The 16,809-nt window shown below is 45.0% G+C and overlaps 1 protein-coding gene across 18 annotated transcripts in view; it reads right to left on the bottom strand.

Annotated features, from left to right (window-relative positions):
- Positions 1 to 2,891: 2,891 nt before the first annotated feature.
- MTSS1 (MTSS I-BAR domain containing 1) overlaps positions 2,892 to 16,809 on the bottom strand; it is a 127,638-nt gene continuing 113,720 nt past the window's right edge. For 6 of the 18 annotated variants that reach the window (XM_075743340.1, XM_075743341.1, XM_075743342.1 and 3 more), the window contains 5 exons: positions 11,126 to 11,245; positions 9,911 to 10,105; positions 7,668 to 7,832; positions 7,140 to 7,302; positions 2,892 to 5,872 (listed from right to left, as the gene is read on the bottom strand). In XM_075743340.1, the coding sequence (XP_075599455.1) occupies positions 5,175 to 5,872; positions 7,140 to 7,302; positions 7,668 to 7,832; positions 9,911 to 10,105; positions 11,126 to 11,245 (1,341 nt within the window). In that variant the 3' untranslated portion in view covers positions 2,892 to 5,174. The remainder of the gene's footprint in view (positions 5,873 to 7,139; positions 7,303 to 7,667; positions 7,833 to 9,910; positions 10,106 to 11,125; positions 11,246 to 16,809) is intronic. The other 12 variants (XM_075743344.1, XM_075743345.1, XM_075743346.1 and 9 more) reach the window with 6 other exon arrangements.

The following is a 16,809-nucleotide window of genomic DNA, read 5'->3' as shown; positions in this document are numbered from 1 at the left end:
GGCGTTTTTCTCGTATACTGTTCTTCTATAGCACGCACGCACTTGCGGTTTGTGCAGTCTAGAATAGATGGCTGTTAGCACCTGCGTGGTGTAACGAAAATGTTAGAGAACCCTGACCAGCCTGCAAGGAAGTCTTAATGGAATCCGAACTCCAGAGCAAGTTCTGTAACACCGCAGCTCTCACAGTAAGAGTTACAGAACTCAGCTATGAGACTGAAAAAATTGGCCACATAAAACTCATGTTCCCAGAGAAAAAATGTGAGCTCAAAGGGGCGGGAGGAGCAGATTTACTGGATCAAATGATAAGGAACTAAACTGGGAATAACTGGGGCAAGAGCCTGTCTGCCCCTGGGGAGAAGGGGGGGAGTGAGGCCTGGGGGAGTGGGTGAAAATTAATAAACAATTTGTATCATCAGCCTTGTAACTTGGAATCTGGCACTAAAAGCAGGCAAGGCGTTAAGGCTGGAGTTTAAAGGTACTGACAGCAACAGCCATGGGCTGCAGCTCCTCCTGCACTGAGGGCATTTCAGACCTTGCTTAGGGGTAGAGACTTCTTGCCCTCCTTCCCCGCCTTATGCTTTTCACTGTGTTTTTCACTTGGGTATCAAATCTCACAAGACGTAAACCTTCCTTGTGCCGTCTTGGTGCCGTGGATAACGCTGTAGAGCACCCCAGGAGTTCAGCCTGTGTAAACCGAATCCCACAAACCGCAGAGCTCTCAGTTAAAACCAGTAGCCCGCTGAGGAATGTGGCTGTCATCTGCTCGTTTGTGGATCCTGAACAGTCCTAGCGTGCGGTGTGACACAGTGAACTGCGTACAAAAGCTGTTCACTTCCAGCCACGTTTCCAAAGCACGTTGCCCAGAGTTCCACTGAGCTCCCCGTGAGGAAGACAGTAGATGGGATGGAGCAGCCCAGTACCAGCTCATAGGAAAACCTTCCTGGCTCTTCTGCTGCTCTCAGTTTTAGGGCTAGAAGAGAGGAGAATGGGGTTACCTCATCTGACTTGTATTCTACCAATGTTATTTGATTGTACCATGTTTAACCCTAAGGCTTAATTTTTCCATGTACTCCTCATTTAAGGCTTGAAGAGAAGAGATGGCAAAGGCACTAAATTCAGCTGCTTTAAGGACTTAGCATGGGTATAAGAAAAGGCTTTAACAGTTTTTTAGAATTGTTACATGGCCTTCTTCAGTAAGCCTACATGCTAAAATATGCCTGTTTTCTTGAAAAAATAATTTAAAAAGACTTCACATATTGCACTGCTGAAAGTCCCAATTTTGCCAGGAAGCTGGACCTGCTCCCTGCGCTGTTACTCCAAGGCAGTAACCAGCTGGAGTGGATGCTGCAGCTGCCCTTCTCCAGCAGCTGTTGTTTACCTGCTCAGTGTGGAGCTGCCTCTCCTCTCCTCTCCCCTGGGGTATCGGTGCTTTTCTCTGCTGTCACTCCTGAAGGTACCTGTTCATTCACAGGAAGAGTTCCAGCCTGTGCCCCTTTTCCTGATTCCCTCCAGGTTTCTAATGCAGGGTCTGTTCTACCAGCATCGCCTTCCCTCAGTGGCAAAGACTGTTTTGCTACAGGAGCTGCTTGCGTTAGCCAGAATACAAAAGGCCAAAAAGCGTGGGCAAAATTCACAGGGCAATACGCCACCACAGGGCAAACCCAGCTCACCCGTCTTTCCACCCCCCACCCTGGCAGAAGCAGCTCTCGGCTCGGCGCTGGAGTGGTGACCGGGCAGGCTGGTGCCGGAGCGCTCTGCGCCGTGGTGGGGCAGAGCCCGTTGGAGCAGTCAGTGGGTACGCACCAATGGGGTTTTAACGTCTGGTCTGACAAAACGAGCTTACAAAAAACCGTCCTCTCGTCCTGTGCCTCACCTTACCCCAAAAGCCCATTCCTGTGCTTTGCTTGTCTGGTAACTGTATTCAGAAATCACACAAACACCAAAATACTCTTCAATTAGGACTGATTTTGCGCACTCCCTCTCAGTCAGCCAACCAACCACAATTATTATTTTTTTTTGGCTAGGAAACAGCAGAAAGCCCCTCTTGACTTTTACAAACCCCTGAGCAGGTCTGACCGATGTTCCTAACACGATGGGTACCCCCACATCCCAACAACAACAACAAACTACCTGCAACAACCATTTTGCGTGCGCAGCGGCAGGTGAACCGGATTCCCTAGGGAAGCGGCAGGGATACGCTTCAAAACGAGGGAGCCTGGCCAAGCAGTAGGTGAGCTACAGCCACAGAGAGACAGGGAACGGCGCTAGAACCCTTCTGGAGGCAGGACGCATCTCCAGCCAAAGCACCCTGAGTTTTCCTTTAATGTTTTCATGACAAATGAAACCGCTGGACAAAAATGGTATCGCAGTGGGAAGGAAATAAATGAGGTCGCTGCGTGGGAGCTGCAAGTGGGAGCAACGTGCTCCCCTCTCTACCTTTGTTCCTGAGAAAGCAGAACAAAAGGAAGTTTCCCGTCACTCAGGGGTGCGTGGGAGGCAGCACTGGTGGCGTGCCTGATACATCGGGGCCGTAAGCACGGGCAGTGTGGACAGCAGCGATTTTCCTCCTCCGGCAGAAGGAACCTCAGCCCAGCACTGCAGCAGATGCACAGACACAGAGTTACCCGTGTTCCCTGGCCAGGTAACGACAGCGAGGGACAGGGAAACGCTGTCCGGACTTTCCGTCGCTAGCACTGCACCTTCACTCTGTTCCTACCCTTCTGGTGCACATCAGTCAACACAGCGATATGCAGCTTTATTTACTTATTTTTTCATTCTCTCTTGCTTCTGTTACACACAGAGGGAACCTGCGTGACCTGCAGAAGTCTGATGATGCGCACCAGCGATCTCCGAAGCTCTGGAAGCAGAAAGTCTTCAAAAACGGAAATACAGAAGTTTTCCAGCAGTTCTTTATTTATACTGTAGGCTTAAGCAATCATTACAATGTAGAAGGGAGACACACTTACAGCAATTATTTATACCAGTTTAGAACAAAAAACTGCACAGGGAGAGGTCAACTCTCAGTACAAACTAGCAACTAAACCACAATAATTTACCATTAGAAACATTTTATTTTTTTAGCTGTGACACTGCTTTTACAATATGCAAAAACACAAACAATAGAACTATCCAAAGTGTTTTGTCACATTCTTTCTACATTGAATTTGGCAACATTTTATATTAAATTTTACTGATTATACTAACGTTTAAGAACTAAACAAGTGAAAAGCTGTACTCGGGTACAGTTACATCCATTTATTTCAAAGGTTTAAATAACACTTTTAACTATTGAGATTATCTCCTAGCAGTTTTTGTTTATGCAAAAACCATCTCAAAGCCTCATCTGCACAATGCATCAGCTACTGTATCAAGATTGGTGGGCTACACCACAGGCACTACTGTTTGTTATATTCTGTAATAAGGAGCTTGTTTTTCAAAGAAAGGAAGGTTTAATATTTTCTAAGAATCATGCCTTTTTTTTTCTTCTTTTTGCTTTTAAGCCATAACAAAAAAAAAAAAAAAGGTTAGCAACCACAGCAGTGTAAAATGTTATACAGAACACAGTGACTACACAGTTACTAGAAGTTTCACATCCAAGGCAGTTATGTATTAAAGCATAAGTGGTTATGTAGGCAAGTCTAGAGCCAAGAGAAATCTGCAGAGTGTGTGGTGGGAACTTGCCCCTTGTAGCTATTATTTGGTGCTTGTTTTAAACAATCCCGTATGCGCAGCTCTGGCGCCTGTCCAGGCGTGGGTCTGCCGTGGGTGGGCAGACGGCATCCTTCTGGCCTGCCCGATCGCACCGCGTGCCGTGCCCTGGGATCTGCATATTTCTATCAGCTTTAGGAGACGGGTATTGCAGCAATAACTTTTACTTTAAGGAAAAAATCCAACTCTTAATAATTCTATCAATAGCGTTCCAAAAAACATGACTTAAAGTACAAAAAAAGAGAATATAGTGGTCAGACTCCCGGTATTATCAAAAAACCAGTATCTCGCCCCACCCCCCACCCCTCACCCCTTTCTTTTCGGTATTTAAGAAAAGCCAATCAACTGCCCTTTAAAAGAAGTTAAGAAAAACAAGCCCCTGTATTGGAAAGAAACATTCGCAGTTTATTAGATCACAAGCTGGTTACACCTGTCAAATTGTTCAGTGTTTTCTCAAAATATTTGGGCTTTCCAAGGTGCCCAGCCTGCTGGGCACAGTCAGAAAAAGGCATTTTGATAATATCTAAGAACTCCCTGCTTGCATTTTTTAAAAATGTTTTCACATTTGTAACTGCCTTAAGCCTGTCGTCCTTGTTTGTATTCAGTGAAAGGATGAGCGGAACAAAACGTGAAGGTGGAAGAACCGAGCCTACACCGTTAAGGCTGCATGCATGTGACTGAGAGTTGTTGCTGTGCAGTCTAAAAAGAAATGTGGGAAAAAACTCAGTCTTTAAAACACCCTACAGAAACAAAACACTGCAATCCAATATGGCTTATTCTGATGCATTTACCATGAAGCTACTAGTAATTAATCCTACTAGGCTACTTTTGTGCAACAGCATCTGCTATTTTGATGGCATCTCCCTCCCCCCACTACCCCCTGAATACTCTACCAACTGCAGGTTTCTTCCTTGCATTATATATTGCTTTTATTGTCAATTTTTATTCCTGCTTTTCAAACGTGGTGGTTTTTTTAATACTTAAATGAGGATCTCTTCCTTACAGCCTGACTTCAACTTTAAAGTAAGTCCCGTTATTGTGTTTTGTTTTGAACCTCACTATTACAAGGCGCTCTACAAAAGCTTGCAAAAAAGCCAAATTTTCACTAAATCCCTTTGCTGAAGTTAACTACTTGACTTTTTTTTTTTTTCTCCTATGATTTAAAACTTTACAAAGAGAGTTATAAAAAAGGTAAATGGGATTTGGCACCTTCAGAAAAAATTAAAAGTGTAACTTAGATCAAAAAAATGCAGAAAAAAAATCATTGATATTTACAAATTAAAACACCAGTGAAGATTATGTCTTACTACGCTCTTTCACCTTGTTTTCTCTTTTAGAGTACTTTCAGACTGTCTGTTACCGAGTATCTTAAAAAATTCATTGATTACAGGTTGGAATGGATAGAGACAAATTAGTTTTCTCACAGTTCCTTCTCGGCGGCTAGTACTCTGGCAGCTTTTCCACTCCTAGGAAATACGAGGTGCTGAGCGATCATTCGTGGTTGTCTTCTTCAGTTTGACACCACGCCGAATGGCGTTCAGCATATCTTCACCTTGTGGGACGTCCCCAGGACTCAGCTCTCCGGGGTCGAGCTCCGGCTGGTCTGCGGGCGTGAGGGTGCCGACACCATCCCGGTCGCTTTCTTCCCCCTCGCCCTCGGGAACCGCTTGCCTCTGCTCGTCGCCAGCGCTCAGTTTCTGGCTTGACGGCGGAGGGTTGACAGATGCTTGTCCGCTCCACGAAGACGAGGGCATGCTGGTGACACCTTGCCCACCATCTCCTGCTGCCGGAGACTCAGGACTTTGCTCAGGACATTCTTCTGTCCCAGCAAGGGTGCCAGGCAGCCCCCCTGGGATATCGGGGACAGTCGGTGTCTTGACAGGAATCACCGGCGTCTTGATGGGAATCGGACCTCCGCCAATGGTGCCGCGTCTGACCGAAGGCTTGGTGGAAGGGGTCCGTCTGATGGTGGCAACGCCGGGGGTGACAATGACTGGTCCAAGCGTGGTTGGCAGACCTGCGGTGGAAGCAGGACGCTTGGTTTGAAACATTCTGCGATAGGACTGGCTAATGTCGCTGTTTCTTGGGATGGTGGAAGATTTGTCAAACTCTTGTTGTTCTGCCTCCTGGTCACCACTCACAGAGAAATAATCATAATCTGAAACTGATGCCAAAAGACAGTGTTAGGGACAAGCTGGAGAAGACAGCTGAGCCATGCCAGTAAGTCTGAAGTATGCATAACCAAAAAAGTGTGGATAACCAAAAAAGCCTAGAGGTCAACAGCAATTAAGGGAGGTTTCACCTTTAGGAGGAAGGAAGCCTGAGATACTGTGACCAAGATTCAGACAGCGTGGCTGCAGGCAGGCACTACAGCAGACCCACGCTACAGCTGCAGGGTGCCCACATCTCGGGTGAATGAGAACGAGCGCTGTACGCACTCAGCACCTTCGCCGAAAAGAACGCATTAAGTAACGAAGACTCAGCGTTTGCTGCCAACGTTAAGATACCAAAACCAGCATCCTACAAGCCATATGCTACCGCTTGTAGATAGAAATACTTAAAACAGTGACTAAACCAGTGCACTTTAGACTAGGCAACGCGGGGCTCAGGGGACTGTGTGATTTCAGCAGCAAATTTGCTTATTTTGCAAACAAAGTAAATCCCAGCCGTCAGCTCTGTCAGCCGCAGCTTTAATAATTGCGTCGGGTTCCTTCCTTTCCACGTAACCGCTGAGCCAAGCTAGGCCCTCCGCAAGCCCTACGGCCTCTCGTGACCGCACAGCACAATCGACCTCAGCTGAGCAAACAAGGCGGTGGCTGAACTGCGAACACCCAACTCGGTCCCTCTCAGCTTGCTGCTGGTTCTGACACAGGGGCCAAAGCCCAACGCCTTATTGCAGCTTCCCAGGTACGCCCAAGTTAAGGTCGCCAATGGATTCTTTTTCCAATTATGACAATTTCTGCTTAGGAAATAAAAGCATCACAAAGGGAAACCAAGAGCAGATTCAGAGTACTGACGGAGCGAGAAAGCAATGCTCATATTTGCTAAGACAATAGCTCTGAAAGGATACTGCTACCACAAGAAGTGTCTGATGCAATACCAGTGTCATTCCACTTAACCCCTGAAATGCAATTCCAGCATCACCTTTAAAACGGTGCATCCTTAAGCGAAGACTCATTCCAGTAATGCACAATAAAATACGACTGTTCAGTGCACTACGCAGCAATCCAGATTTCTATTTAGTTAATAAACCCAGGCTGCACTCCAAGCTGGAAAAAACTTCACAACAGCAATGTCCACCCCTTTCTCCCCAACTGACTACAGAGGCAGTGAGCGACAGCTTCTGGAACGTAGCTCCCTGGCACCGAGGGGTGAGCATACGACAGCCAGGCTGGGAACACTCTGCAAAAGAACATCTCTTGGATGGGTACCTTGAGATGGGATCGTGTCCTCTGAACAGCACGGAGTTGTTGTCTGGGTGCTGTAGCCGCTGGAGCACTGCAAGGAATCCCGACTGCTCCTCTGGGTGTCCAGCTGCAGCCCTCTCGTCAGAGCGAGCGCCAGCTCCTCGCAGGCCTCCATCTCCTCACCCTGCTGGTTACACACAGAAAGGAGACTCGTTATGTCTAGAAGGGTTCATCAGTCTTCACCGACTTTTTGCTGTCTCTCCTCCCATGCAGAGCTTGTCACCATCACAACCCAACAGGATTGTGTCCAACCATTTGCTAGGCCTTCCAAGAAACAGACGCTTCTTTGGGTGCCGTTGCTCTGCAAATGCCAGTGCCCAACGGCACATTCTCTCACGCTCGCGTTACTTCTGCTGTCCACCCCAACACCCCGCCAGTCCTGCTTGTCAGATAAACACGTGCCAACACGAAGCACAGCAAAAAAAGCACTGGCAGGAGCTAGCACATCCGGTTCCTTTGCACCAAACAGCATATACGAAATTAGAGCTTCACCCTTGTGGCAGCTGACACCGTCATGCTCCGAGGTCTCTGGGCCTCCTCAGCGGGCACGGGTGGTCCGCTCTGAGCTCCTCCGTTGAGATCTGGTTCGCGCTTTTCTTTGCGACGTTGCAGTGTGTTCACCATTGGTTGGTCGTATGGGCCTGGTTTGGCCCAGTCCTACAGAAACGTGCTTGTTAGTGACAGCTTTCACCAGCAAGTGTGCCTTAATTACAAGTAAAAATATGCAAAAGGACAATTCTAATGCAACAGATTATGTATCAAACTGGATATGCATTTCTGAATAAGGCCATAAATAAACAAATTAATTTTGAGGATATTAAAAATCTTCACTTATAAAACCTATCATCTCCTTTAGTAAAGGGAATCTAAATTTCCTATTCTACCTGAGTGTTCTCATATGAAAATATTTAACATTTTAATTCTATAGTTTTCTCTAAATGAAAATCCGTTGTGTTAAAGCCTGTATTTTCAGAAATTCAAATGCAAAGAAAACTGGCACACAGCAGAAAATATGCATAAATGTCCAATCAGCAATGGAACTGTTCTAGATGGACACAAGTTCTAATATTACATGCTGTTACCCATGTCTTCAATTCTGAAAAATTAGGCTTGAACAGATTTTTGATACACATTAGAGGAGCAAGTTACTCTTGAGTAATCTCTCAGTTAACTTACTGGCTGAAATCTAGTTTGTATTAATGACCTGCACTGAAGAAAGACTAACTTCACTCTGAATTACTGGTGCCAAATTTGAAACAGAAATTCCTCGGGCCACGAGGGCTATATTCACTCAGGGCTCTATTAAGCAAAGTCCTGAGGGTGTCCAGAAACCACACGTTGCACACAAAGAGCAGGATGGATCAGTGACCTGTGCTGGGGTGCAGAACCACCGCTAAGCAGCAGCTCCCCAAATGTGAACTGTCGCAGGGGCAAGCCCACTCCCAAGAGACTTTTCCCTCACAAATATAAGGGGTGCTTTAAAAATAAAATTAGAAGAAACCGCTTGTGGATTAGCACTGGTCACACACCCCACCAGTGGCAGCACCTGGCTGCTGGGCAGCCTCCGCACAGCCTTCTGATGAATAATTAATGATGGGCTAAGACCACACCATGGCTTTTTACTGACGTGTCTCAGTCCCAGGCATGAGAAGTGCAAGGCAGCCCCCTGTGCAGACAGGTGTTTTGGTTTTAGTAACACATAGGAAACTCTGCTTTGCCTTAACAGGTGCGTCTCTGCTGTAAAATATATCGGCAAAGCACTTCTAGCACAGACACAACTAATGACCCCGAAGCCCCAGGACCACTGTGGCCACCCTGTGTGCATGTCTCAACAGTCTCCAGCTGCTGGAGGGAGAGATTAGGGAGATCTGCAACAAGATATCTCAATTTATGTGTATAAGAAGGTCCCATGGCACATACGCAGGATCCTATAACCATCCACAGCCATCTAAGACCTGTGCAGCTACAATCAACTGTGTATCAGCCTCGTGAAGATTCTGGACAACAGACAAGAGGCCTTCTCCCCTTGCTCCGGGGCAGAGTCTCCCAGGGGAAAAGCAGAACAGAGACATTTTGATGCCAAGGAAGATCCCTGCAGATCCAGCTGGAGCAACTGAAAGAAGTTATTGCACTCTGACCCTTTTGGTGGTCTCACCCCAGAGAGCAGAACAAGCTGGGTGAGCGCTGTCAGTCCGTGGCAGTAAAGCTAGGATAGCTTCAGTCATCACTTGGGTTCACCTGGTGACAAGAGCCTTCTTAAACTGCTCCAGCTTGATCTACCAGAGGGTGCCTGCCTATGGCCAAGGTGGGGGCCAAGCACAGCTGCCGCAGTGAGAACATCCTGTTGTTCCACGTCTGGTTTCACTAAGCCAACTGGATGCCGAGCCTGCACTTCCCTGCTCAAGTGAGCGCTTTGTCGGTGCTACACAAGCTCTCTTCTCGCTGAATAGAGCCCAGAGTGCTTTCACCAATGTTCCAGAGTTAAACTATTCCTTCCTACCTAGGTGTTGTCAGCTTTACCATGCTTTAGGCAGTGCCAGAATAGACAAAGTCATTCAGAAATATCCACTACCAGATTTCAGCTCTCTGATTATCACCATGCAATGCTCATTCAGAGTGATATTAAACAGAGCAAATCAACGAGTAATTACATGGATCGAAAGGTAGCAAAAACCGCCATGCGCACACTGTTGGTATGAGGAGGTGAGGACTGCCACAACAAAAGGAACACAAACCTTCCAGCTAGGGATCTTAGATGATGGTAACATGCCTGGCCCAATGGTGTAATAATGAACGTAGTCTGGAAGGAGGGCTGAGGGAGCCCGAGTCCACGCGCGGGAGACAGGCGGGAAATGAGGGAAAGGACCTGCACCAACTGAAGCTACGGATGGGTCACTTGATAAACTACAGTGATAAAACCCATTAGACAACTGGAAACGAAACAAATAAACAAACAAAAACAGAGAAATTAATATAAACAGAATGAATATGAAAATATACTGTGACTCTGATGTTCTAGGGAGAAAACTTCTGTATCTTAAAACAAAAGAAAGAAAAATCTTAGCTTTGCTGCAAATAAACAACAGAAAATTGATACAATGCTTGGTTCAGAAGTGAGATTGCTTGAAAATTGTTATTTGGTATAACAAATTTCAGACACCACTCTAGCCGTCATTGTCTCCAGGCTGAGCAGCTTTGCCTTCTGTCCACGAAAGCGGCGCACTGTGACAGGCTTTGCAATTTGGGTACCCTGCAGACTGCGGACATAGAAACAAAACATTTCCAATACTGGAGGCATTTGCATTGGTAGCGTTTATTCTATGTAGCTGGACAGAGAGGGAAAGCGTACAGCCTTTGAAAATGACGTGTTCTGGCTGTGTGATGATATGGAAAGAAAAAAAAAAAAAAGAAAAAAACAACAGCAAGGATTTACCAGATGAGAATAGAGACCGCTGTCGCTTCCTCCCCTGACTCAGAGTGTATCCCCCCATCATTTATTACAACCATGTGCGTTTTGTTTTCCTTTTTGTTTCGGTCAAAGGCACACCCCAATTGCTCAGTGTAATGCGTGCACAGAGGGAGAGGGGAGAAGCCACGAACGGTACAACCTGGGCAAGATGCTCTTTGTTAGGCAACCAGTTGGGTTTGGGCAGCGTTCCACAATTTCTTTGAGTAGAAAAGGTGGACAATGAGGTTTAGTTAGAAAACGACCTCTGTAAAATGCCCCATTTGCAGCTTCCCCCTGCAGCTAGTTTAAAGGCAAGTGTTGCTGTGCCGACTCAAACACCTTCCCTTCTAAGGGAGCGTGCAACAGTTCCTATTCTCATCTTCACAGGGAGGAATCCTGGCTGCATCCCATGCATGTTTGTTTGGGTTTGGTTTGTCCAAGTGTTGCTGGGTTTGGATAACGAGCTAGTAGGTTTGTATGTCTTTGAGATGAAGTTTTTCACCTTATCTGTGGAGGCCCAAGCCCCCATGGTGGAGCCTGAGCTGACTGAGGTGGGGGAACTGCACTCGCTCACTGACTGGCAGGTTTCAGAGGCTTCTGAAGAGGCAGAGCTGGACGAATTCTGCAGCGTAAAACAGCACCGCAACGCAGGGAAAGGATACACAAGCCACCAAAAAAGAAAAAAAAACACACACAAAAAAAAAGACAAAAAGCACGTACACAGAGACACACACAGGAGAGAGGGAAGGATGAGAGAAGCAAAGGGTTAGGGTTTTAAAAATCAATTAGAAACTGCTCAAAACCATTGCTAATGTTCAGGAAATCTATGAGAAACAAAACAAGCCATTTGCTTAATGCGAGAACTTGCCACGCTGCTTGAGAATGAGGGAATCGAGGCAGCAATCTCAACTCCTCATTGCAATTTCAGCGTCTCAATTCTGTTAGCTGTCTCAGAGCAAGAAGCTGAGGGAGCTGAGGGCACCTACGGTCCAAACATGCAATATACCGAGACAACTGATTTATACAGAAAAGCAGATCATCAGTACTTCAAGGACACAAAGTTTAGATTGAAAACACGGAGCAGCAAACATCACTTACATTCACAAGTTCTCGGATATTCTGATCTGCAAAAGTGCTTGTGAAAAGCTCAACTGAGTTCAAATATTAGGGAACAGAGAAAGAAGTGATACTCACCAAAGCTGGAGGTTTCCCAAGTGCATTATCTGTATGCATGCGCCTCTGCGGGTAGTATGCATACACCAAAAGCACTCTGACTCACACTTTTCTGCCCAGCAGCCGCTATGAAGGTACAGGTACTCTGCTGCATGCATAAATGGTGGCATGTGCTTGCCACCCACCTCCTCTTAACAGCAGAGACAGAAAATATCAGGGCCTTGGATGGAGAGGGAAGGAAAATGCAGGACATAGCGTCCATCAATCACCTCAAATATTTTGCTCCTAGCTAGCAACTTCTCTTCCAATTTTTGTTGCACACTTTTATGTACATTTGCTGCTGTAAGACCTCTACAACAGCATCTAATTCCTCTGCAGGCAGGCCAAGGTGAGTAACCATGTGGACTATTTTACCAACTACAATGCTATTATACATCATCCCCTCGGCAGGGATGTCCGTGCAGGTCCAACCGAGTGCTTGGAAATGGCCAAGAGTACTGGCAAAGTTGTCAGGGCAGTCCTGAGCTCTATTCATTGTCAGGAAATTCAACACTAGCAAGACTAATTCATCCTTTGGTAGTCCACGACCTGTGAAGCAAGTCTATCTAATGATATCCCCGACATTTTATTTTCTGACAGCAGAGAATGCGCCCTTGTATCAAGTTTGTGTAGCAAAGCCTCAGATTTCAAGGAATGACATTTTGAAGAGGAAGGGAAATCTCACCTGAAATAAAATTTCATCAGTTAACTTCAGATGAGATCTTGGGGTGAGTTTGCAATAAATATTACTGCTAACACCCAGAAGTTGTATCACTGCTCACCAGAAGCTATGTATAAGGAACGTCTAGCTAATTGCCTAGGGGAAAGATGTCAGTCTCCTGAGATGGGATGCCATCACTACAAGGATTTTGGTGAAGATGTTGGGGCTTTTGGAAGCCAATACAGTATCAGCATCCTGAGCTTATTAGCAAACTGTGGATTTAAATGAAACTTTGCAAGGGCTGTTAAAAAAGAAAACATGTAATGATGTGGTGGATCATCTTATAGAAATAACACACATCCCATCTTCTGCTGACATGAGATCAGATCTGCGGGTGACCTGTCAAATGTGCTTAGAGTACAAGTACACTCAGCTAACAAGGCTTGTATTCAAATTGCAGTAAGAGTTGAGGTGAACGTAAGATCAGAAGAAACTACAACAAATGACATATTGCTATTATGGAGAGAAGTGAAAACTAAGCAGTGGGGTACCCGATGATGCGGTGGCTTCATGTTTTGTGGAACTTGTCACATTCTTGACTTAATGCAGCTCCTTTTACAGGAGAAAACCCTCTAAAAATAAGAATACAGACAAAGAGAAGCTGCAGTTGACTGCCATCAGACATAAGTGCAGTACACTGAATGGAAACGAACCTATTTTTTCTATTTTTAGAGAAAAATACATTATAGAAAATTAGCTTTTAGACTAAATCTCCAAGTTCTGCCTGACATTCTAGGTAGCTCAGCAAAGGAAACTTTTTGAAAAGCCCCATGAGAACACTCACATTAGTGTTACACTTTGGCCAGGGGGGAGAAAAAAAAAAGAAAAAAAAGAGAGGAAAAATGTAATTTCAGCAAATGCTTTCTGAAACCTCATGTTTATGGCCTGAAAGACCCTCCTGGGTCTGCACACTCTGCACATGGCAGGACAGTGAAGGATCTGAGTTCCAAATACTGTATCACACCACCTCGTTTTCTGCAGATGCCCTGATGACAAGTGAGAATTTGGAGTTTGCAGCCAATAGACTATTCCTTTTGAAAAGCCTGAAACTTCAAGAGATTATGTCAAGTAATGGTAGAAATGGGTCATAAATGAGCTCTATTAGCAACAAAGCTGCATGTAGCAAATAAATGGAAAAAGGCCAAAAATGCACATTCTGAAGAATGCAAAAAATTGTTCCATTTAATTGGTGTAGGGGGAAAAAAAGACTGGAAGCGGTGAACTTATTTTTACAATAAAGTGACTCCAAGGTTAAAAAAAGATGAAAGAAAGGACTTTCCCACTAACTTAGTGCGGTCATTTTCAGCAGGCAAAGCTAGACAAAGGATGAACCAAGATGCCATGGGGAAACCACCTTGGAAATGTGAGGTGGTGGTAGGGAAACAGGGTTCCCTTGCCTTGAGAAACTTGCACGGTACAGGGAAGGGGAGTCTCTGGTCTTGCTAAAAAAGAATTGCAACAGTGAGAAAATGATGTAGAGGGAGGCAGAAGAATATTGAAATCCCGAAGGAAAAGTGTAGAGAAAGTGCGAGTGGCAGCAGGTCAAAGGCTGCCGGGATCAGCCTGCAGAAACTGTCTCGACTGGTGGGACCAGGTGTGGGAAGCACAGACCACCCTTCATTTCTTAGCAGAAAGTACACGAGGGGCTGAAAACAGAAACTGCACAGTTACTGCTTGGGCAAAAAGTCTCCAAACTTTTGAGTGCTTGTTCTAGATGCACACCCACCAGCACACGCGCCCCTGGGAGCACACGCACAGGCAAACGCTGGGCAGAGCAATTTCTATTCCACATCCCGTTGAGGGAAAAATTTGACCATGGGATTTTTTCAACTTTTTTTTTTTAGTCAATTCCTTTTTAAAATGATTGTTTAGTTTGAATAATTTTTAAAATGAGTTCTTTCATTTTAGCTATTTTAACCCCAGGATATTTTTTTTTTCCACAGCTGTGATAATGGTGGTTCTGCTCCGTTCTCAAACCATCCCTTCTGAGAAAAAGCTTAAAATTAACAGTACCAGCAGAAAGCTAAAACTGAGCTCTGTACATTAACAACCAGTTCCTCAAATGTATGTTATACATATGAAGCTTCGTATCTGGTCTCTCAGACATTGTGCCATGGCTTGTTCTTGAACAGTGTCCCACTGCTTGGTGTGGCATGTAGGAATTCCAGCAAGGATATATATATGAAAAAAAGCACTGTATTTTTGGCTACTGTATGATTATATTTTCCATCTGTTGTCCTACTAACCCATAAAAGGACCGCCGTTATCTTGGATGACTTGCATCCTTTGTTTGGTATGTCTTCCATTCAAATATACTATTGCTTTCTTAACCCCTTCCCTTCCTCAACAACTACTAGACAGAGCTTCCTGGGCAAGGTTTTCTCAGGAGATCCAATCCTAATGAAGACCTTGGCCCCGTGTCCCTCCACAGTCAGTGGAAGATGTATCAGTTGCTTTTCAAAAAGCTTTGGATAGCGACTCAAGGTTGCTTCCTCAATTTATCTCACTTCCAGGAATATGTCTCTACTGAGCCCCTTTTTTCTAGTCAGGGACAAACTGTTGGGAAACCTAACTTTAAAAAAAGGAAATTTAGGAGAAACCAATACCTGATGGTAATTTACAGATGCATTTCAGTTCTTCTTGGGTTTTTTGGTTTTGGTTTCTTTTTTTTTTAACATGTGATTTGGGAGTAGTTATTAATTTACATGAAAAACTGAACAGTTGTAACTCCATTTCCCCTATTCTAACTTCAAGCTATTTCAAGTAATGGAATCTCCCCAAAAGCAGAATCTTTCCAGCTTGCTAATCTGTACATGCAGAAGCAAGTTCACATTCAGTTTCCCTCTACTTGACTGTGTAGGGAAAGCGATTTCCAGAACATTCTAACAATAAAGACTTAGTCCTCTGCTGTTTGACAGCACATCAACAGTTTTTTTCCTCTTCTTCATCTGCTTCTTTCTCTCCCCTGGCTTTCATGCCAACAAATTTATAAGCAGCCTCTAAAATCCAACTGTAAAATTGCTTCCCCCATGTGTCCTCACTCCAAGTCCAGTGAATCCTTCTATTATCATCCTCCGAAATCAAACATAACCATGCTGCTACCATATTACTTCATCAGAGATACCCCCAGACCTCAGATTGTCTACTACATAGGGCAACGTGTGGGTTTAGCAGCACCAGCCATGTTCAAATCCACCCAAGAGCTGCTCTGTGCTCCCAGCAGGTCTGTCAAGGCCTTTCCAGTACATGCCACAGGCAACGCTGGCCAGGGCTGACCTCAAATCTGGCATTTAGAGAAACTGTTCCGCTCCAGAAAGAGATCTGTGAAGCTTTTCCAGCTGTTCAGCTATACCCAAATATGCTTAATTAAGATTAAAGCATTTTACAGTGACCTTGCGCGTGTACAGCTATTTGTTACAGGCTAACATGTTTACTCCCAGTGATGTTAACAGCAACACTGCAGAAAAGGAATCATATTAAACCACTGTAAGGGCATTTGTAATTGCTCTTTTTCCTATTGTCTGTGCAGAGTGTGATAACTTTAAAGACTTACTACTCAGCAACTATAGGCTGAAAAGCAGCCTTCATTTTGCCAGACATCTGTATAGTCTGTATCTTGTTTAAATCTCTACTTATTCTTTGTCTGAGATGTTTTTCCCCCATCTGTCATTTTGAATAAATTCAGTTTAACTTTCAGTGACACTTGCTTGTCTAAAATGGAACAGGTTGCCCAGAGAAGCTGTGGATGCCCCCTCCCTGGAAGTGCTCAAGGCCAGGTTGGATGGGGCTTTGGGCAGCTTGGTCTAGCAGAGGGTGTCCCTGCCCATGGCAGGGGGGTTGGAACTAGATGGTCTTTAAGGTCCCTTCCAACCCAAACCATTCTGTGATTCTATGATAGGTGAGAGCATAAAAGCTTCACATAGCTCATATATTCTCATTCCCATAATATGGGAATTTTATGTAGCCCCCTTCTCCTTTCTTTTTTAAATCAATTATTAAAGGAAAATAGATTTTGCTGCCTTCAAAACTACTGCTCTCAGTAGATGCCACAGCATGTAGCTAGCAAACATCAGCAAAGCGTCCACCTGCGGAAGATATATAGCTTTTAATTTCCTTTGTTGATTCCAGAGCTTGCTTTTCTGCTGTCTCAGTGTCACTACTAGAAACAATGACATCAGTGTTTCACAAACTGTCGGTAGCCTGTATCGCTGCTCCTCCCCACCCACCACCGAGCCTCAGAAGCACAATACCAC

Source organism: Balearica regulorum, chromosome 2 (assembly GCF_011004875.1).
Source record: "Balearica regulorum gibbericeps isolate bBalReg1 chromosome 2, bBalReg1.pri, whole genome shotgun sequence".
Lineage (NCBI taxonomy): Eukaryota > Metazoa > Chordata > Aves > Gruiformes > Gruidae > Balearica > Balearica regulorum.
The sequence above is the reverse complement of the archived record's forward strand: the minus strand, read 5'-3'. Positions and strand labels throughout refer to the sequence as shown.